At 54.8% G+C, this 20030-nt stretch overlaps 9 protein-coding genes across 9 annotated transcripts; 5 read left to right on the forward strand and 4 right to left on the reverse strand.

Annotated features, from left to right (window-relative positions):
- Positions 1–941: 941 nt before the first annotated feature.
- On the forward strand, positions 942–1730 carry HMPREF1541_10338 (uncharacterized protein; the record flags this gene model as incomplete). The annotated part of the gene is made up of 1 exon (XM_008715009.1): positions 942–1730. One exon carries the CDS (start codon positions 942–944, stop codon positions 1728–1730), a length of 789 nt encoding a protein of 262 aa, XP_008713231.1.
- A 560-nt stretch (positions 1731–2290) lies between these two features.
- Positions 2291–3554, reverse strand: HMPREF1541_10339 (uncharacterized protein; the record flags this gene model as incomplete). Its single annotated transcript, XM_008715010.1, has 2 exons — positions 2291–3365; positions 3412–3554. The coding sequence occupies 2 exons, from the start codon at positions 3552–3554 to the stop codon at positions 2291–2293; spliced, it is 1218 nt and encodes a 405-aa protein (XP_008713232.1).
- Positions 3555–4128: 574 nt separating this feature from the next.
- Positions 4129–5515, forward strand: HMPREF1541_10340 (uncharacterized protein; the record flags this gene model as incomplete). The annotated part of the gene is made up of 2 exons (XM_008715011.1): positions 4129–5293; positions 5352–5515. 2 exons carry the CDS (start codon positions 4129–4131, stop codon positions 5513–5515), a joined length of 1329 nt encoding a protein of 442 aa, XP_008713233.1.
- Positions 5516–7239: 1724 nt separating this feature from the next.
- Positions 7240–7470, reverse strand: HMPREF1541_10341 (uncharacterized protein; the record flags this gene model as incomplete). The annotated part of the gene is made up of 1 exon (XM_008715012.1): positions 7240–7470. One exon carries the CDS (start codon positions 7468–7470, stop codon positions 7240–7242), a length of 231 nt encoding a protein of 76 aa, XP_008713234.1.
- A 1668-nt stretch (positions 7471–9138) lies between these two features.
- On the forward strand, positions 9139–10291 carry HMPREF1541_10342 (uncharacterized protein; the record flags this gene model as incomplete). The annotated part of the gene is made up of 2 exons (XM_008715013.1): positions 9139–9384; positions 9482–10291. The coding sequence occupies 2 exons, from the start codon at positions 9139–9141 to the stop codon at positions 10289–10291; spliced, it is 1056 nt and encodes a 351-aa protein (XP_008713235.1).
- Positions 10292–10456: 165 nt separating this feature from the next.
- HMPREF1541_10343 (uncharacterized protein) lies at positions 10457–11863 on the reverse strand (the record flags this gene model as incomplete). The annotated part of the gene is made up of 2 exons (XM_008715014.1): positions 10457–11296; positions 11387–11863. 2 exons carry the CDS (start codon positions 11861–11863, stop codon positions 10457–10459), a joined length of 1317 nt encoding a protein of 438 aa, XP_008713236.1.
- A 1150-nt stretch (positions 11864–13013) lies between these two features.
- HMPREF1541_10344 (uncharacterized protein) lies at positions 13014–14695 on the forward strand (the record flags this gene model as incomplete). The annotated part of the gene is made up of 3 exons (XM_008715015.1): positions 13014–13493; positions 13569–13872; positions 13944–14695. 3 exons carry the CDS (start codon positions 13014–13016, stop codon positions 14693–14695), a joined length of 1536 nt encoding a protein of 511 aa, XP_008713237.1.
- Positions 14696–14973: 278 nt separating this feature from the next.
- On the forward strand, positions 14974–15755 carry HMPREF1541_10345 (succinate dehydrogenase, cytochrome b556 subunit; the record flags this gene model as incomplete). The annotated part of the gene is made up of 2 exons (XM_008715016.1): positions 14974–15182; positions 15317–15755. The coding sequence occupies 2 exons, from the start codon at positions 14974–14976 to the stop codon at positions 15753–15755; spliced, it is 648 nt and encodes a 215-aa protein (XP_008713238.1).
- A 406-nt stretch (positions 15756–16161) lies between these two features.
- On the reverse strand, positions 16162–19896 carry HMPREF1541_10346 (uncharacterized protein; the record flags this gene model as incomplete). Its single annotated transcript, XM_008715017.1, has 1 exon — positions 16162–19896. The coding sequence occupies one exon, from the start codon at positions 19894–19896 to the stop codon at positions 16162–16164; it is 3735 nt and encodes a 1244-aa protein (XP_008713239.1).
- Between the last annotated feature and the right edge of the window lie 134 nt (positions 19897–20030).

The raw sequence follows: 20030 nt of genomic DNA on the forward strand, positions 1-20030 counted from the left end.
GACATGCCGGATGTGTTTCTCGGTGCGTGTTGGATGAGTTACGCATCAACGCTAGCTGTTCGAGCTCGAAAGAACTTCATCTGCTCGATGCTGCAATGCGTGGTCCCACAAGTCTATCTTCAGAGGCATCTCGATCAACGTAAAGGCCGGAAGCGATGGTCAAGCACGAGCGCTGTTGTTTGAGCATCTGAGCGTCGGATAACAGGCCTAGCGGGCTATTGGCATCTCATGAAGAGCATATCACACACCGAACAGACCGACTACAGGCATAAGTAACTGTAGGGACAGGCGGTCGCAGCAACTATAGTGGTTCTTGCGTCTCAATTCCCGCTGAATTTGCACATATCTGCTTGAGAGGCCCGACCGGGCTGGAATGAGCCTCGTCAAAAGGCCGCAAAAACGACGTTGAGAATAAGCTTTCAGGCACGGTCTTGGCGGCCCGCGATCCGGGTATTTCCGTCTGTAGGCGTTCTCCGAGTTGGGCAGCTGCAGCCAATGGTGACGTTGATGCCTCGTTCAGTCGTAGGGCGCGCTGGCTGTCATCCCAAGGGCGAAAATTCACGATCGACAGGTGCAGACAAAATCTACCTGCTGTCCCTCGGATGTAATGCAGGGCGCAAGCTGCAGATCTGGGGTAGGTTCTCCCGGACCGGTAACCTATATCATGCCAGGGATCCGTTGCTTCCGTATGCGGCGACAAAGATAGGGAAGAACTGCGAACTCGTTATCAGAACTCACAAGGCGTGCTGGGCAACCCAACACTTTTGTATCAACAGACCTGCCATCACCAGACATCATCGTCGTCCTTGCTTATTCTGCGACCGAAGTGCCTGCCGTCATTAAACCCTGCTTTCCTATCTTGCCGTCTGCCATTCCGCAGAGAACACTTACCTTTGCTAGCAGTGCATCTGCACCTCACCGCAACACCCAATACAGCAATGATGCTCGTCCAGCAGATATCACAACTGCCCACTGCACCACCACCACGACTACCGTCAGACAACATACACATTCGTGTCAACGATCAAGCACCACCTTCAGTACTCCAGCTCGGCAAAGACCACTGGTCAGCCTCGCAATCCGAAGCTCAATCCAAAACACCATCAACCACCCACTCAAGAGATCCCTCCCCCCACCCATCCACAGCCCGTACAAGCACCACCAGCCGCTCCAAGCCGAAACCGAAGCCCATCACACCCTCCGTCCAAATCCGCCCCGCCACCCCTAGCGACGCCGAGCAAATCCGCACCATCGGCGCCACCGTCTTCAGCGACACCTTCGGCTTCTCCATCCCTCCCGCCGATCTCTCCGCCTACATCACCAGCAGCTACGCCCTCCCCGCCATCCGCGCCGAGCTCGCCTCCTTGTCGCATCACTTCGTCGTCGCTCACCCCCCACACGACCCGACCCACATCCTCGGCTTCGCCCAACTGACCGAGCACACCAGCGAGCCGTGCTTATCGCACCTGCCCCCAGGTTCCTATTCCGAGCTGCAGCGCCTGTACGTCAACGCTGAGAGCCACGGCAAGGGCGTGGGCAAGGCGCTGGTGTGGGCGATTGAGGATCTAGCGCGCGAGAAGGGGTACCGCTACATGTGGCTGGGGGTGTGGGAGGGGAATTTCGTCGCGCAGACCGTCTACGAGCGCGCGGGATACGGGCGGGTTGGGGAGCATGAGTTTACGATGGGGAGGTGCGTGCAGATTGATTGGATCATGGTGAAGGAGCTGTGAAGGGGCGCTGCATCAGGAAATTCAGCAGGAGAGTGCCATGTGGCTTTGGGAATGTATCTGTTTGGCGACTTGAAGGCGTAAGGAAATGCCCATGGTGGCGGACAGATTAGCGACTGAGGACAGTGACCTCGTTCGAGTATCTACTTGCAACCCAGCGAATCTCATGTTGGCGCATGGGAACCGCGTCTCTCAGTGCGGCTCTATGACCGACGTATTCATCATTCATCAGAGGTCGTTCTTCCTCCTGCGCTGTTGTTCCGCTTGTGCTCTCTCTCTCTCTGTCCGGTTTGGCCCCTCCCTAGACGCGATGGATTTGGCACTGGCTGAGGCGAAAAGCGGACACAGCCGCTCGTCACTCGTCACTGTGCCAAGACACCACGCCCTTCCACTCTTTGCTCGCTCATGCTTGCCTTCATTTCCCCCCTCAATCTACTTTCCTCGCTCAAGCCCGGGACAGGATTCAGGCCTCGAGGGCTTTTGGAGCTGTTCGTGTACGTAAGGGCGTGCAAGGAAAATCGGGCACGGGTTTCGTTCATTGGTCGATCGACCGCCCTCGGCGCTCAATCCAGGGCCATCTTCTCGGCACTGACGCCCTTGTCACCCATGAGCTCAACGCCCGAGCGCATGACGCCAATCATGCCACCCGTCTGCACGCCTTCGCTCCCACCTCCTGCTAGTCGGTACTCGATCTCTGCAAGGCCTTCGAGCCACTTCACCCTGGTCGCCGTGCTGACTTCCAGCTTGTTCAGCTGGTCTGCGAGGTCCGGCAGAATGTCTGCAAGTGCGAGACCCCGGCTCTGCTTGATTGCGTTGACGGTCGTCAAGCATGATGTGACGTCGGGTGTGCTCAGCAGTGTGGTCATGATTAGGCGAATGTCCTCGGGATTCGGTGCCGCAATGCAGTTGTAGATTGTGTCAACCGTGATGAGCTCGTATTTGATGTCAGACTCTTTCGGACGGGGTTGACCTCGGATCGGCAATGGTCTAGATCCAGCATGGCAGGCTTGTAGTACGTTCAACGCCCGTCTCATGTCACCCTTGGACAGCTTGACCAGCGAGTCAACGGCTTCTGGCTGAATATTGATGGCCTCAGCAGCTACGACATGCGTGACCAGTCTTCGAATGTCGTTCTCTTTCAGAGGAGAGAATCGAAATCTTGTACATCTTGATAGTAAGGCAGGCGTGAGTTTATGTGTGTAGTTGGCGATGATGCAGAATCGGGTGTTGGCGGTATACTTCTCCATTATCCTCCGCAGAGCCATTTGCGCCGCTGAAGTCATGGCATCTGCCTCGTCAAGAATGATCAGCTTGAAAGCGCCCAGACCAGATTTCGTTGGGGTTGCAGACACAGTAGAGAATATCTGTCTGGTTGATGCAAACGTCTTAATCTGCTCTCGTACGACATCGATGCCACGGTCGTCCGACGCGTTCAGCTCCAGCACCATCTGCCGCATGTTTTTGGCTCCATAGATTTGTCTGGCAAGAGCGAGGATCGTCGAGGTTTTCCCCGTACCCGGAGGCCCGTAAAGAAGGAGATGAGGTAATCGATTTTGGCCGACAAAGCGATTGATGGTCGCTATGATGTCTTGGTGGCCAGAGACATCTTCAAGAGTATTCGGCCGGTATTTCTCAACCCTTCAAATGTCAGGAGACTGGTCATGCATTGACAAAATGCTCATACCATGGTAGATTATCCTCTGCCTCTACTGGAAGATCTGCTGCTATCCGTTTGCCCTTGGTTGCTGTGTTGTCTGAACTGAATTGGATGGCAGGATCTTTGGCCGCGGGAGCGTCCACTTCCATGTCATCCTCGAAGTCCGACATGATGTCAAGAGAGGGTTGTGTTGGGTTCGTTGACAACGGTACGGTTTATGGCCCACTGTGAATCAGCGATGCGGAGAACGCGTCGCGGGCACCTCACGCGTAAAGTGCAAAGCTGCAAACATGCCAAGCCATCCACCAGCAGTCTTGGCAAGTTGGATTCGCTCTACTCCCCTCTAGCACGGAGCCTTCTGGGCATCCTCTGTATTCCCCCATCTACTATGCCCTAAGTCTACTGCATTGACTAGATCCACTGCTCTGTCAAGCGACTAGCGAGACACGGGGTTTGGTCCACGGTAGGCGTCCGGGTGAATATGTCGATCATGCTGTTGAGGCTCTCGCCGATGACGTGGACGAACTCCGAATCAAACGTCACAATTATCTCTGGGACAAACCACGATGCGCCAGAGTCGTGTTACCTCGGACATTCTGGTTCGGGTCTCCGATGAAGTTCAGGCTGATTACCAGACCTTCTTGATGACGAGGGGTAAAACGTTGGGATGCTCGAGCTTAATCACTGCAGAGTGAAAGAGGTGTTGAATACTGAATCTACAAGCTCCTTCTTCTCTCCTTCACTATGTTTGCCGCCGTCATGAAACTTGTGTCATTCCTCATCCTTTCTGCTGCAATTTGCCATGCGCAGAACGGCAGCCTACCGAATGACTACAACTCGGTGTCTACTGACGGACTCATCAGCAACAGTTCCAGGTACAACACCATACTGCGTGTCGACAATGGCACATATGGGCCCCAACTGGAGGAGGTCCATTACTTCTACAAGTACTGGCCAGTCGGTATCGCTGTCTCCAGTCAAGGACGGATATTCGTAACTTATACTCGTGGCGAATACGACTACACGCTCGCCGAAGTCGCCAATAAGACCTCGGAGCGTCCCTACCCCTCCCAAGACATACAACTCGCTCCTGATCAACTCAATACTACTTTCAATGGTATCCCATTCGGCTCCGACAACGCCTCCGCCCTCAATTCTGTTCAAGCACTACATATAACCCCGGCCTCATCCACCCGTCCCGAGACTCTCTGGCTTATCGACACCGGTCGTCCCACGATTCAAGACTCCACCGGCTCCTACACCATGCCCTACGCCCAACCCGGCGGCCCGAAGCTAATCGGCATCTCTCTCGACAACGACACCATCACCGACACCTACACCTTCCCTCCGGACGTCCACTTCCCCGACAGCTACCTGAACGACCTCCGCTTCGACCTCCGCCCCACGATCAATGCCGCCTACCTGGTCGACTCCAGCAACGAAGGCCGCCCGGGCTTCATAATGGTAAACCTCACGACCGGCGACTCCTGGCGCCGCCTCTCCTACCACCCCTCCGTGCTAGTCGACTACAACGCCCTCCCCGTCTATCAAGGCCACCCCTGGTACTACCGCAATCCTAACCAACCCCGCTCCTTCTTCCGCGAGGGCCTAGACGGCATCCAGATCTCCCCCGACGGCGCCTACATCTACTACTCGCCGCTCTCGAGCCAGAACCTGTACCGCGTGCCCACAGCGAACCTGCTGGCTCCCACCTCGGATCCGCTGAGCGAGCAGGCCGCCAGCAACAACGTGAGCTGGCTGGGCCAGCGGGGCGGGCCGGCGAATGGCTTTGAGGGAGATACCAATGGGCGCATATACATGTGTATGCCGACGCAGAATGCCGTGTTTTACTGGGATGAGCGGGATTTGGGCGTGCATGCCTTTGTGAGGGATCCGAGAATCATATGGCGTGATGTATATCCTTAAATTCCGTGCCCGTGAAGGACTTGATCAACTGACTTCAACAGCGGACGGGGCGAGTATCGGCCAAGATGGGTATATTTACGTGATTGTTAACCAGCTGCCCTATATGGACACGTGGAACAACGGAGTCAATGCGCGACAATATCCCGGTACCATATTGAGAGCGAGGCTGCCGGACGGCGGGAGTAAGATCACAGGGCTGGTTTGAAGCGAGGGTTGTTTTTGGTGATTCTGATCTATCGCTACCTTGAAACAGGACTAAAGGTCCGACCGCCTTTTTGCCACAGTCAGTCATGATTGCCCATGTGTACAATTGTCGACCTCACCACGTTCCACGCATTTGATGCGTGCATCCGCTGAGCGCATAGCCCCTTCATCGAGTATGCTTGCTACAGTATCAAAGTAATCAGGAACTGTTAGCCGTTAGAATCTCATCATTGAGACTAACGCATCTGGCTTTCCGGCGGAGTTCAAGCGTGAACTCCTCGTGTCTAGCAGGGGTGTACCAGCTTTGATACCAATACCCCCACGACGCGAGCTTCCAGTTTTGCTAGGAGCCGTCAATCCATGTCAAGAATCCTTATACACATGATGGGTAAATACTGACTCCGACTTTTGTCTTCACCAGCTTGTCATCGTAATAGGTATAATTGACGCCGCTGCGTTCTCGGATCAAACGCTTGCACATATCGCTCACCGAATTGAAAGATTCGCGAAAGCACCTTTCCACTTCGCGCTCAGATTGCGCGGAAGCGTCCACCACGAATATTCGATCGTTACTGCCGGAAATCTGGATCGACTCGAGATGTCTCAATTTGGCAATCTCTCTGAGTCGAGTGACGTTCAGGCTCCGCGGAGCTCTGCCTCTGATGACAATGTTTTTGATCATGTCACGTCGACGTTGCGGGTTCCCCTTGCCCAAGAGGACACAGACATTGGAATCGAGGCCGAAGGTGTTCTCACCCAGCAGGACCGGCTGCGCTTCGGCGTAAATCTGTTTACTGCACCGCAGCATTTGGGAGCTCAAGTACCAATGTTGCTTTGTCTGATACCTTCCGATCCTTTCTGAAGTTCTAAAATCTTCTTTCACGTCCCCCAGCCAGATTACGCGGTCAGTCCGCATCAGCAATCCATAAACTGCGTTCTTCAATTCAGGGGGCAGTCGGTCCACGGGGAAGTTGATCCAATGTCATTGTCCAGGTTAGCTGGCAGGATGCGCTGAGCAGTTCTTGGGAGGGGAGAATCCACGGCTGGCTTGCTGTGCGTCGAGACTTGGAGCCATCGCCGAGTGACATAGGCCGGCCGGGGCAGAATTTCGACGAGCGGTTCCGGTTCGGTGGAATCGTGGTGAGGATCCTGTTGACAGATAAGCTAACGGCTTTTGCAAGCCGTATCGCTCTCACCGTAGAATCCATACTGCAAACTCTTGATAGATGAATGTTTCAAACAAATAGAAGTGATTGAATACAAGCGGCCTGATATACGGCTATGATACATTATGTGAGGACGAATTTGACTAGAATCTCGGTGAATTCACTGCGGCAGTACCATGAGGAAGGTGCAGTGAGTTGTGAGCTTTAGTCTGGTCGAGGCTGCCCTTCTCGCATCGAGGCGTTCCTGCCGATACAATCCGATGACGCTGAGTGGATCTCGCAGCTTTTGGTAGCATTCTGCCTCGGTTCAATGCTCGTGGAATACTTTTCGTCTATCAAGTGATGCATGCGAGTATCGCACACAGGTAGCTATGAAGGCATCATGACCGGGTGTTGAACAATAGCGTAGTAACGGAGCATCAAACATCAGACAACCAACTACCGTAACGCTCAAAGGCACTGTCGTTGACTTACTGGGCTATTCCATCAAATGGTGAGGTTGCGACCCGCAGCTAAGTGGTATCAGCACCCGCGGTTTGGCTCCAATACTGGAGAGGTTCTATAGACTTGTCAAACCGGGTTCTGCTACGGGCTGCGTCTTGCGGGCATCGGTAATGGCCTGGACGGCCGGTAGGACGTTAGCCTCGAACCGATCTTGAGTCTCCACGATCTGGTCGGTCATCGCCTCAAGAAACTCGACGTGCTGCGTCATCATCTGAGGATGAGCCCCGGCTTTCTGGGCCATGACCTGCACCTGAGCTTCCGCGTGCTGAGTCATCATCTGCTCCATGTTCTATTGAGCAGACTCGTTGGCCTGTTTGATACTCTGTTCCGCGAAAGTAACGGCCTGCTTCAGGCTCTCTTCAGCAAAGGCGATGTGATCTCCAACGCTCTGTTGGGCGACCGCAATCTCCTGTTCGATGTCCTGAACCGTCGTGACTGTCTGCTGTCTGGTGTACTCATGGGTGGTGTCGTTCTCTCGAGCAAGCTTTCCAATAGCATACGTGACTTGAGCCTGCACCTAAGCCGCGAAGCTTTCAAAGCGTGTCCTCAAAGCATCAGAGTGGCCCATAAGCGCCTGAGTGGCAGTCACAGCCTCGCCTTTCGCACCGCTACCTTCTAAGACATTGCTACTGGGGATAAGAAGTCGCTTGTCGAACTCAGCTGGGATGTGCGACCGTAAGGAACCTTCAACAGCCAAGTCAATTCGTTCATCCATCTGGTCCAGAAGGTTTCGAACGATGTCCGAAGGCTCGGTCCCAGAAGGTGACATCAAGACTTGATCAGAGACAGCCTTCAGCAAGTCAGGCTTGACGTCGTCGAGCAAAGTGGTCTCAAGGTCGTTGAGGAGGGAAGTCTTAATGTTGTCAAACAGGGCGTCCTTGGTGTCATTGAAGCCTTTGAGCAGACTCTTCCTCAAGTGGGCGAGTAACGTAGCTTTCACGCCGTGAAGTGTGCCTCATCAGGGCGCAGAGATGGAGATGAGCTAGAGTTTGACTATCGAAAGGCTAGTTAGTGATTGATAGATTGTCTCAAAGAGACCTTTGAGTATGGGGCAACCTACACTTGCTGACGATGCGAATCTAGACACAGACAAACCCGGAAGGCCAGGAGCGTGGGTGTTATCGCGACCCTCCATCATGAGAGTGGCGTGTGAGAGGGAGCGGATAGTTATTCCTGTGTTCAGGAATGAGAGAAGATAGCGCTTGATGGTAAGATAGCTTCGAGATATTTTGGATTTGTGTGGCAGCAATGCGCGCGGGTTGAGGCGCAAGGCTGGCTCTCCTGACGCCAGAGCTCTTGGCTCTCAATGGGTCCACTCTTCAGGCGGCGAGGCAAATTGGCTGCCCGGAGTTTTGAAGCACCTACAAAGGCGAGTACGTCGCTTGATATATCTAGTAGCTTGTGATGAACTATATGTATCTCAGATTGGTCGACGGGAACGTTGTTGCGCTGGCGCTCTAGATGTTTCCACCTGCCCCGCTTCTCCACGCGACCACTATGAAGGACTTCTGTCAACGGAGTTTCTGGGAGTATTGAAGCCCTCAAGACCTACAAAAGCCTGAGGTGCAGCAAACTGTCCCAATGTTTGCGACATGTCCCATTCAAGCCAGGTCAAGGTGCCTTAGGCAAATTGACACCAAGGATGACAAGCAAGTGCTGGCGGAATGCTTTCATTGTCCGACCAACAAAGCTCTTGCTGATTTATCTAAGCCCACCAATGCCATTATGTCTCTCTTATGTGTTACGACCACAGCCCTGTATCCTGTCTGCGTTACGAAGTTCGATCTTTGTGTGTTTAAACAATGCGACTCCGCGGCAGTCCTTCTCGCTCTACCCCAAGAGGGAAGTATACTACTTTAAAGTCCTACCACGATCAGCCCAGGCTTACTTGGATTGAACATTGACACAAACACTAGAACACTCCACAGCTCATCATATCTGCTGGACAGTAAGTATGGGCGCTCAATCGCGCACCAGGTATGCTTACTACTATCCAGACAAACACCCAAGCCTCTTCGTCTCCTTCCTCGGCGCCGGCCATCAAGGCACTGCGATCCTCGTCCGCTCCACTGTCAACCACAAGCTCTACGTTCGGAAACGCACACGCCCAAGCATCCACCATGCCGCCGCCAAAGTCTCCAACGAAACGACGAACACCATCGCGCACCCGCACATCCCACGCCTGATCTCTCAGACCCCAGTACCTCACTTCTTCACAGGAACCGGCGCCACCTGCACCGCCGACCGACCTATGGACTCATTGAAACGGCCGCGACCTCGCCCACCTCCTCGCCCAGTACCGCCAACGCTCCCTCTTCCTCCCCGAGCCCCTAATCTGGCGCCTCATGCACCATATTCTGACCACCATGCTTTACCTCCACACCAAGAACATCGCGCACGGCGACCTAATCATCGACAACATCTTCGTGCACTGGCCCGTTGGCACGACCGACTGGCCCGCCGAGCCCACCTCCCCACCCGACTTCCTGATCGGCGACTTTGGCTGCAGCTACACACTGCCTCCAGACCACGCCGCCAAGCGCCAGCACCGCGTCACCGACACCCACCAGGCCATCCACAAAGACCTCGCCTCCGTGTCAGAGTGCGTCGACATCGCCATGGCCGGCCCATGGCACGACGTCGATGAGACCGCCCAGGCCATCCGAGCCAAGGCCCGCTACAGCGGTGCCCTGCTACGCGCTTCCGAGACACTAGCCCAGCTTCCCGGCCTGCTGCAGCGCTTCAAAGTGTCGCGTACGGAGGACGGCGAGATGTTTGATAGGGTAGTCAAGCCGCTGAAGCTGGAGATCGAGTGCGCATTGAAGGAAGCGGAGAGGATGGGGCCGAAGCCGGATTATACGCGTGTCCGGCCGAGGAGTCGGGAGTTGAACAGGGGCGCGTTCTCGTACGAGACGAGCGAGGACTTGTTGGCGTGTTCGTTTCGGCCGCCGGGGCCGTGGTGCATTGCGGAGGTGGACTTGGATGGGAGGTTGAAGGAGGTGGATTTGGGGAGGAGGTTCTGTGAGGAGGAGGCTATGGTGACCCTGGGCGGGATTGAGATGGAGGGTGGTCAAGTCTGGGAGGAGTGGCCGGAGGCTTGTGGCTAGTATTCCTCTTTGGATTACTGAAGTCTTGCGACTTAGGGCGGATGTGAAGCACAGTGCTGTCGCCTCTGGAGTTTCACTCCCTACATCATAAGTTGCAGTAATGAACCTCTTCACAGGAATTACTGCGTACGATGTAATTCACCTGTAGCTACCAACTTTCATGCTTTAAGAAATACTGATCTTGATACCATGCTTCTCCATGATCAATTGTAGCCCATAAGGTCCATACGCTCGCGGATCCGGGTCATCCCAGAGCAGCTGCAGCACGTCAACAAGGACCTTGACCTGCCTCATGCGCCAGCGATCTCCGCTCATTCCGCTAACGAGCGCTTCGCGGTGACTTGCTTTGGTCATGCAGGACCCGGCGACAACAGTCGGCCACAGCAGAGTGGCGGTGTACTGAGAAGCCACCAATTGCACGACATATTTGAAGACGCGAATGATGTGTTGCTCGATGTGACTTTTAACGGCCGGGTCGGAGACGGTCGAGCCCGATAGAGCGGTGGCGAGGTATATGTGCAGTGCGTGACGGTAGGCTTCGGCGGAGTTGCGCTTGTGCTCCCAATCGTCGGTATTATCATCTAGAGGTGGTGGTGGCATGGTCCAGCACGTGATTCGTTGATGAAGACTGTCGTGGGCGGATTTCAGAGATAGTGATGGATGAATCGGACCGGCAGTCTCCTCAGTCAATCTTTGGGAGGCTAGCAGGCTGACATCGGGAATCATCCGATATAGCTCATGGGCACCAGCAAACAAAGCGCCAAAGGTCGGAAGTGAATCGTCCAGAGATGCGAAGAAGTCGTTTAAGGGCATCGTGCAATCGGCAGCAAAGCCCGAGGGCGTTATGGTGTTGCAGATCATAAGATATGTCAATGTTTCCATACTGAGTCCCATAGTACTGCGATGCAACAGGTCAGGAGCATACTTTGGCGGCAGTTGATGCACCAGCGTCTGGCTAGCTCGAAGATGGGCGAAGAACGTTCCATGTGTGTCTCCAGACACGGCCTGCGGCGAAGTTAGCACTGTCTCTGCGTTTTCTGGGAGACCGATGCAGGCGCACAATACAATTCGAGGCTGCTCAGCAGTTGTTCATACCTCGTAGTGACATGCTACTAGCGATATGCGCAATAGCCTCTCCTTTTTCTCCAAGTCATCATTTTCCAGATCAACGAATTCTCCACGAAGTCCACTGATCAGTTTTCCGTAGTGCAGCCTCGTAGCATTGGCGAGATCGACATTGCCAGGCTGTCGGTAGGTCAGAAGAGCGCCGCTGAGAGCCAAGAGGCCATGCATGAGTATGTCATCCGTGTATCCAAGGGGCATGAGGACGGTGACGTAGGGATTGTCTCTCAATGAAGTCATGGCAAGGAACGATGCCGTGTCTCTAAGATAGTGTCCAAGGAGAGTGACTGACTGCGGGGTGAGTCCACAAGCACGTTGAGTTTCCGTGTGGAGGATGGAGACAGGTCTCGATAATTCGACGCTCTGGCGGGTACCTGCGTGTTGCACGATGCAAAGCTGTTGGTCTTTCGACGCAGGTTGGTCGTCGGTCTGACCTTTTCGGTCATCCATGATCGTAGATGGCCACTCACAGGGGAGTTGGTTCCGGCGGCAACCAGCACATCGCGGTTTGCGCTCGTCGCATTTCTTCTTTCGTTTTCGACAGGTCGTGCAGCCATTCCTTGTTCTGGAGAACCGCGGTCGAACTTTGTACTGCCTATTCATGACTATGGGCGATAGTAAGGTCCAGTTTCGGCAGACAGTGCTCCACCGGCGGTTGGAGCGCGGGTAGAAGCAGTTCGTATAACCGAAAAAGCAATCCAGCGACGCAGGGTTCTCAGATTCAGCCTCATACTGCTCGGTTCCCCGTACTTCGCAGGCATGGAGCCGGAGACAAACGACAAAAGACATGCCAACCTACAGCCGCTCGGCGCCCAGCCTTGGCAGTACCAGTCCTAGAGCTGCGGGTGTGGTCGGCAGTCGTCAGAGAGGGAGGCGGACTTCGAATTCATCCATCGTCTGCTGCACATCCGAATACGAGATACTGAATGACTTGAGAGCTCTGGGGCTCGTAAGGCTGGCAGTCGATCAATCTGGGCCTTACCTAAGGATTGACGCGGGCCAAGCATCGCCGTTCCCGATGCGAAGAGACGTCCTCTGTCAATTTCCTGGCAGCAACTGGTGGGGATGACAACTCTCCTCGTAGCGGCGCTTGCGTCATTACGGCTTCGTCCTCTGAATTAGGCACAGCGCGACTACTCTGTATAGATCTGCACATCGCGGCTTCGTTCAGCGTATGCACAGCGCGGTTAGAAATTTGCGGAGCGCGGCTGCAGGTACGCTAAGAATATTCCGCCCCCGATTTGCCAAGACTCCGCCCCGCTGAGTTTCCTCAAAGAACCTGGTGAGCCTTTTGTTGCGTTGTATGGCTTTGCTACATGGCTTGTACGTGGCTTGGGCTACGTGATCCAACACCAAAAGCCCTGCCGCACAGCCGTCTAATTTCGAGGATCAACACAAAGCGTACTATGTCTACGCTACGAGGGCATACTCAAAAGCAGGTTTGTACGATGCGTCCCAGGGTAAGGATGTCGCAAATCGGAATATATATGTCTGGCGTTACCATCAAGATAATGATTCTGTCGCAACTGCTCACTACGCACTACCTTCCGCGATTACAACTTTCCATATATCACTACACTTCAGCTTGTGCCTCGCAAGAATGAGTCCTCTACTACGCACGCGTCCTCTTACTTCCCTATTGTTACTGGCTACACATCAGTGTTTGCTCCCAAGTCGTGTCTTCGTCAATGGAGCTGCACTGCCTGCAGATGAAAATGGGTGGACCTCAGTCGAACGACCCGAGCCACCGGTCGAAGTCGATGTGGTTGTCGTTGGGGGAGGATACTCCGGATTAACGTCAGCATACGAGCTCCATCAGGCTGGTTTGAGCACTGTAGTGCTCGAAGCCAAAGACAGAATTGGCGGCAGGTCTCGCTCGCATCAAAGAGAGAGTGGTCCCGGCATCGTCGAGCTTGGTGCCACCTGGATCAACAACAGCACCCAGCCGGCCATCTGGGAGCTGACCCAGCATTTCGGCTTGGAGACATTGGTGCAATACACTGAAGGAGACGAGGTTCTCCAGAGCCCTGATGGACAGGTAGTCAGGGTACCACCCGCCACAGGAGAAGAGGAAGAAAGCGTAAGTTGACCATGACAAACGCCTTGGACGTATGGTCGGGTACTGACTTTTCTTCAGGATGACGAATCCGCCGAGCCAGAGCCAGAGGACATTGTGGCTGCCCTCATCAACGAAGCAGTGGAAGAGGTCGACATCCGACAATTTGCAGACTTCCCAGAAGACCAAGACGTGTCTGTCGCTGATTGGATTGCCCTGAACGGTCTCTGGAACGAGTCAGGTATACCAGAGTTGCTTAGCCAAATGACGACGACAATCGTGGGTCGTGAGCCAAATGAGACCGGGGCACACTATTTCTTTGACTATATCAAGTCAGGTTATGGGCTGGAGAGCCTCGGCACTGAAACGGAGTTTGGAGCTCAGTTTCTTATGCTCGCAGAAGGTCAGTACAACGAGGCAAATCCGATCGAGCTCCCTTTGATGAATGAAGACTAACCTGAGTTCTCTACGCAGGCACCACCGCGCTCGCCAGAAAGCTCGCTGATGCTATGACCCCTGGGAGCGTTCTGACTGACGCAGCAGTCACTGAAATTTCTCAGGATGACGATACTGCTATAGTCACGATTAAGACCGGCAAGAAGTTCAAGGCAAAGAAGGTCATAGTCGCCATTCCAACCAACACCTACTCCGACATCAAATTCACGCCTTCTCTCCCCAGCGAGAAGGCCCAAATCGTGTCGAACACCATGCCAGGCATTTACGCCAAGATGATCCTGTCTTACACCGAGCCGTGGTGGAGGGAAGCAGGCCTGGTCGGCAAGTTCACCTCGCTTGTCGGCCCAATTCGCTTCAGCTGGGATACGTCAAACCCTGCACTATCGCAGTACAGCCTGGCGGTCTTCATCGCGGGAGACGTCGCGACTGAGTGGCACGCTCTACCCGATGAAGAGAGGCAGCAAACTATGATAGAGCACCTCGCTGAACTGGTTGGCGAGGATCTTGCCGACTATGCGCTCGACGTGCTTGAGGTCAATTACGTTGAATGGACAAAAGAGGAATATATCTGGGGTGGGCCAACGAGCGCGATGGCTCCTGGCATGCTGCGACAGTATGGAACGGCGCTGCGTGAATCTTTCGCGAATCTGCATTTCGGTGGCGGTGAGACTGCGTACGAATGGAAAGGGTACCTTGAGGGGGCCATTACGGCAGGTCAGAGAGCTGCAGAGGAAGTTGTCGAGGCCCTTGGCTCAGGCGGGAAAGCCTGAGCTGCTGCAGGACAGACGCCTCGAAGTCGCCGTCCCCGTGTCTACCTGCGACATTGTATATAGCACTAATCTATTTGATTGTACTCTTACCTTGTTTCTTGAAGGCACCGGGGTCATCGTGGCGGAGAGTCAACAAGTGAAGACAAGCTTTCTTGGCTTTTCGGGCCAATCAGATTGATTCTGAAGTCATTACATGCGACATGTCCCGAGACCTCGGAGCTTGCTGTAGTCGACGACACCACCAACTCTCACACTCTCCCCTCCCCATCCACGCCAACATGTCCGGCAGCATGTTCTCGCAGCGGGCACTGCAGCTGAGCTCGCGGCGACGTAAGCGCTCCTATTTCCCACCCCTGTCCATCTTCCCAGTAAAACGCGCAAACTTAGCATGTCTAACACCTCCATCTACTGCAGTTGCCGCAGCCTCTACCCTCTCTCGCGCCTCTGTACCCTTCGCAATTGCAACCGGTCAACATGTCCAGTTCCGGTAGGTCATACAACCCGAAGTCACAAGATACACTATCCGGCTGCAGCTGCCCAACCTCGAAACCTCTCCTCCCGCACCCCAGGCAGTCGCACGTTCTCAATAGATAAGATCAAAGGACTAACACACACCCGCAGACCCGCCGCGACTGAAACCGTCAGCCCGGAAACCGGCACCTCCATCCTTGCCGCCCAGCGCCGCAACCGTCCCGTCGCCCCTCATCTAACCATCTACAAGCCCCAGATTACCTGGTACGGTAGCGCCTTCAACCGCATCACCGGCGTCGCCCTCTCCGGCACCATGTATGTCTTCGGCATCTCCTACCTCGCGGCACCCCTACTCGGCTGGCACCTGGAGAGCGCCAGCATCGCGGCTGCCTTCGCCGGCCTCCCCATTATCGCCAAGTTGGCGATGAAGATTGGCTTCGGTTTCCCGTTCATGTACCATAGCCTGAACGGACTGCGGCATTTGGTGTGGGACACGGGCGCGGCGTTCACAAATAAGCAGGTTATTGTGACGGGCTGGACGGTCGTAGGCCTGAGTACCGTGCTGTCGCTGGCGTCGGCTTTCCTGTAAGAGGTTCGAGGCTGTACGTCGCAGACGAGAGCAGTGGGACTGCAGACAGGGCATGCAGGGCTACTCGGAGGTGCGCCGTCTGTGGCAGCGACGACGCCAACGAGGATGTATATAAGAAACCACGTGCGAGAGTATTGTGGCCCAGCACGAGTTGCGAATATACCGGTTGAGTGACGATCAAAGCCACAACCTTTTTACAATTGGCGAATGAAGAACGCAAGCTTGAGCGTAAAACTCACAAGAACGGAGGGAGCAACGGCTTGATTCAGCTTTTGCATTTACTACACCTTATCTCACTGCCCACGAGTGCTCCGTTTGCCACTTGTAACAGCAGGTAAGACAAACCTCCTCGGTCAGAACTACAAAGGCGAAGCGAAGCCCGCGATCAATTCGCAAGCCCAATCGACTATTTCGCACCCTCATCCACATCGACATACCGATTCCCATCCCGCAACTCATGCACCTGACTCCTCGTGACCCGCTTCGACCATTCCTCCACCCCCACCTTCTCGTCCACGTACCGCATCCCATCCCGCAACTCATGCACCAGCCGGGGACTCAGTACCCTAGAGCCCCTGCTTAGCCTGGCGCTGCGCTTCGCTGGTGTCGGTGGCGGCGGCTGCTGCTGCTGCTCGTCTGGTTCAGATACAGCTACCCCTGACTCTTCCTCATCCACGTGCGCCAGCGGCGGCGTCGCTTCCTTCGCCTTGCCCTTTCCCCGCGCTTTAGTCTTGCCTTTTGCTTTTCCGGAAGGCGCCGAGGGCGGGAATGTTGGTGACGTCGGCGAGTGGGCGGCTACAGACGAGGCGACGGAGGCCGAGCCAGCAGCACTGAAGCTTATGTTGGGTGAAAGCGTGCTGCGGGTGCGAGGACGGCGAGTTTGTGTTGGCGAGGAAGGTGCAACGGACGATGTGTCAGAAGCTGGACCCGGGACGACCATGGGAGGCGCGAGAGGCTGGGTTTCCGCAGCATTTGGAGTCTTAGTGCGGGCCCGACGAGGCGGCTGATGCCGGGTTGGCTGGGGTGTGGCTGTCCGAGCGGTGTCTCGCGTGGGAGGTGCGGTGGTCTGGCCGGCTGTATCGGGCTCGTCGTGCTGAAGTCGGCGAGATCGGCGTGGTGAGATGGGTAGTTCTACACTTTGCAAGACAGGTGCATCTTCTTCTTCTTCTCGCAGAGCAGTGTCGATGTTTGATGGAGTCCTCTGATTTGACTTTATAGCCTCAGCTGGACTGGATGTTGAGTAACGTGCTTGACCTTCTGCTGACCACCATTGTAACAGATGCTTGACCTGCGCGATCTCGCCTCGGCCATATTCTAACTCTGGACCGGTCATCACGACTTTGTCAAACATTGACCTCGACTCGACATTGGACTTGAAGACAGCCCACGCAGAGGCATCGGTACTCAGAAGTGTCCACCTATGCTTGACCGTTTGGACTTTGAAGCTACGCAGAATGACCACATCTCCTGGATGCGCGGCAGGTAGCGCAGACCTGTAGGGCCTGAATATCTGGACTGCAACTTTCGGATCTTCGGACTGGGCACCCGCATCGATGATCCGGAACGAAACATGCCAATCTCGAGGACCACTTTTCGCCTGAGCCGGTTTTGAGGTGGAATCGGTGCAAACGGCTATGATGTCCACCGCCTGGCCGTAGTATTCGTTGAGCGAGGCAAGTGAAGGGTAGTATGCCAGCGCCGTGCTCGTTGCCGAAGGCACAGCTGCTTTTTTGCCTTTTAGCGACGAAGAGCTGTCAGTTTGCACGTGCTGCGACTCTGGCGATACCTGTGACTGTGTGCCGTGTTCGGTCGCAGTTTCCGTAATTGCAGCTAGATCCTGCGGAGTGGTCTTGCGTTTTGTGAAGAATGGGCTATCGATCAGATGGGGCACCTCCGACTTTCTAGTCAGTCGCTGGGAGACTCGGCGGGAGCTTGAAGATGTCATTGTCGGCGTCAAAGGTCCCTCTCGCTCTATGGCCTTTGGAGTAGCTTTCCCTTCGACTGGAGATGATGGTTGATTCAACGCCACTGCCTCAGCTGTTTGTGTTGCGACGGGACTCAGCAAACCTATGTCAATGATAGCCTCGGCCCGTTTCTCATCACGTATGGCGATGTCTGGTCTTTCTTGAGTCTGCATGGGGGTTATCAGATGCACATCGGCGGCTTGAGTCTCGAAAGATTTTTGTGGAGTGCCAGTTCGTTCGCCTATGTCTTCCTCCTGGGAGTTGACATGCAAATTCCCGTCAGAAGACGCAATGTTTGTGCTTGCGGCAACTTGGGTCGAGGTGAGAAGTTTGTCCGCAGCGATGTTCACAGTCTCTTTATCGGGTTGCGGGGATACGTTGCGCAGATCCGCATCTCGTTGCTCCGTGATACCTTGCAGCGAACGAGTGTGTTCTGGAACAACAAGCCCTCGAAATTCCGAAGTGCCATCCACTGCTCTGATGGGTGAGTATCGAGCTGGCAGATCATGCTGCTTTCCGCCCTCACCCGCTGTCACGGTTGATGTAGTAGCTTGCGCTGTCAACAGATTCTCGTTGGGCACATCACTTGCCTTTATTTCGACAGAGCTTTCGTTGCGAGCAATGAGACTTGGTCCAGAATCATCTGCAAGCCTTGTATCGGTCTCACGGCTTTGGTCCGAGGTATGCGCCTCAACAACAGGAGACATCTGCAAGAACTCGTCGAGAACAGTGATTGCATCCTTGATCTCAGGCATATCCTTGTCGTCGACTGGTGCGGAAGGCACCGGCGCTGTGTCTTCGGTTTCATGCGCTCTGGATGCCGTTTTTGCTGGAGATCTAGGAGCATCTGCAATGTCTGACTGGGCGGATGTGTCGTCTTCCTCATCATCAATTAAGAGTGGCCCTTGAGGACCTCCAGCAGGCGGAAGTGTCGCGTTACTATCTACCAGTGATGGCAGAATTGTCTCGTGTGCCTCCACGTTTGGCAACGAGTCAATGGATCTCACTGGATCATCAGACATAGGCGTCGGTGTGCCTGCATCGGTTGCTGGGTGGCTAATAGCATCTAATTCGGAGCCTCGATCCGACATGTCTGGGAAATACCCAAGCTCCGTTCCGAAAACTTTGACCAAGGGTGAGACTAAGGGTAGGCCGGGAGATGCGAGCGGATGCAGCCGTGGAGTTGTAGCTTCATCATCTCCATGAAAGTCGCCCCTGGAGGAACGTTCTAATTGCATATCCTGCGGTGCTGGTGCAGGAACCTTCGGAGGGCCCATAAGGGTAGCAGTAGATGTCAAGGCATTGGTGCTGGGATCCAGTTCGGGAGGACTGATATTGTCTTCAGGCGTTGCCAACGTCTGCTGCTCAGAAGGCACGATGGGGACAGCGTCTGTCGTGACTTGGACCTGCCGCCCTTGTGTGTTTGTGGATCCAGCTTCTTGGTCGAGCTGAACTGGGGAAGACGGTACACGCTGGGCGTCTTCCTCAGCATTATCGAGAAATCTCCATGAGCCGCTCGGACGAGCGAATTTGGTACGCTTCCGACTTCTTCCAGACTCTAGCTCGATGTCTTCCGAGAAAGGGTCATGGGGAGTTGCAACATGAGTGTAAAAAGCACTGGTACGGTGGGAAGTGGTTGACTTGAAGGGTGTGTGCAGGCTGAACGGCTCCGGTGGTGGCGTAGCGATCTGGACGACGCCATTTGCAACAGGACTCCACCGAGGACTGGGTGTATCTGAACGTTTGTACTGAACGGTATGGGACTTCTGAGAGGCACCCCCAAGAACTTCGAGTCTAACTGCTTCGCGGTACGTCAAGTCCCACCGAACTCTTTTGCCTGGTGTGGATGCAGGATCCTCTGAGTCTTGCCAGACACAGTCTTGTAGAAGTAATTTAATTGTATCGCCTATTCCTACCTTGGTCGCCTGAACAGCTCTCGCGGCGCCGTCGTGAAGGGTGACCTTGAGCTGCCGGCCGGCTTTGTAGGGTCGCGCATCGGCTTCCGAGAGCAGAAACGCGAACTGACGCGTCAAGCTGGAGTAGGGCCAGACTAAGGCTATCTGCGCCTCGACATAGGACTGAGGAGATTCGGATCCGGGCGTGAGGTCGGCAATGCGCACGCGTTCGGCCTGCTGGAACCCCGGCCGAGGCGGCGTACTATCGTCGGTGATGCTCATGTTTGCGAGTTCGCAACAGTCTTGGAATGTCGCAGCAGTCCATGGCTCGTACTCGGAAGGGCGAGAGAAGAGACACTCACAGATAACGCATTCTCGGTGTGACCGTGCGTCGCTTCTCGTTCGTCTCGATCTTC

The sequence above is a fragment of the Cyphellophora europaea genome, assembly GCF_000365145.1.
Source record: "Cyphellophora europaea CBS 101466 unplaced genomic scaffold supercont1.12, whole genome shotgun sequence".
Lineage (NCBI taxonomy): Eukaryota > Fungi > Ascomycota > Eurotiomycetes > Chaetothyriales > Cyphellophoraceae > Cyphellophora > Cyphellophora europaea.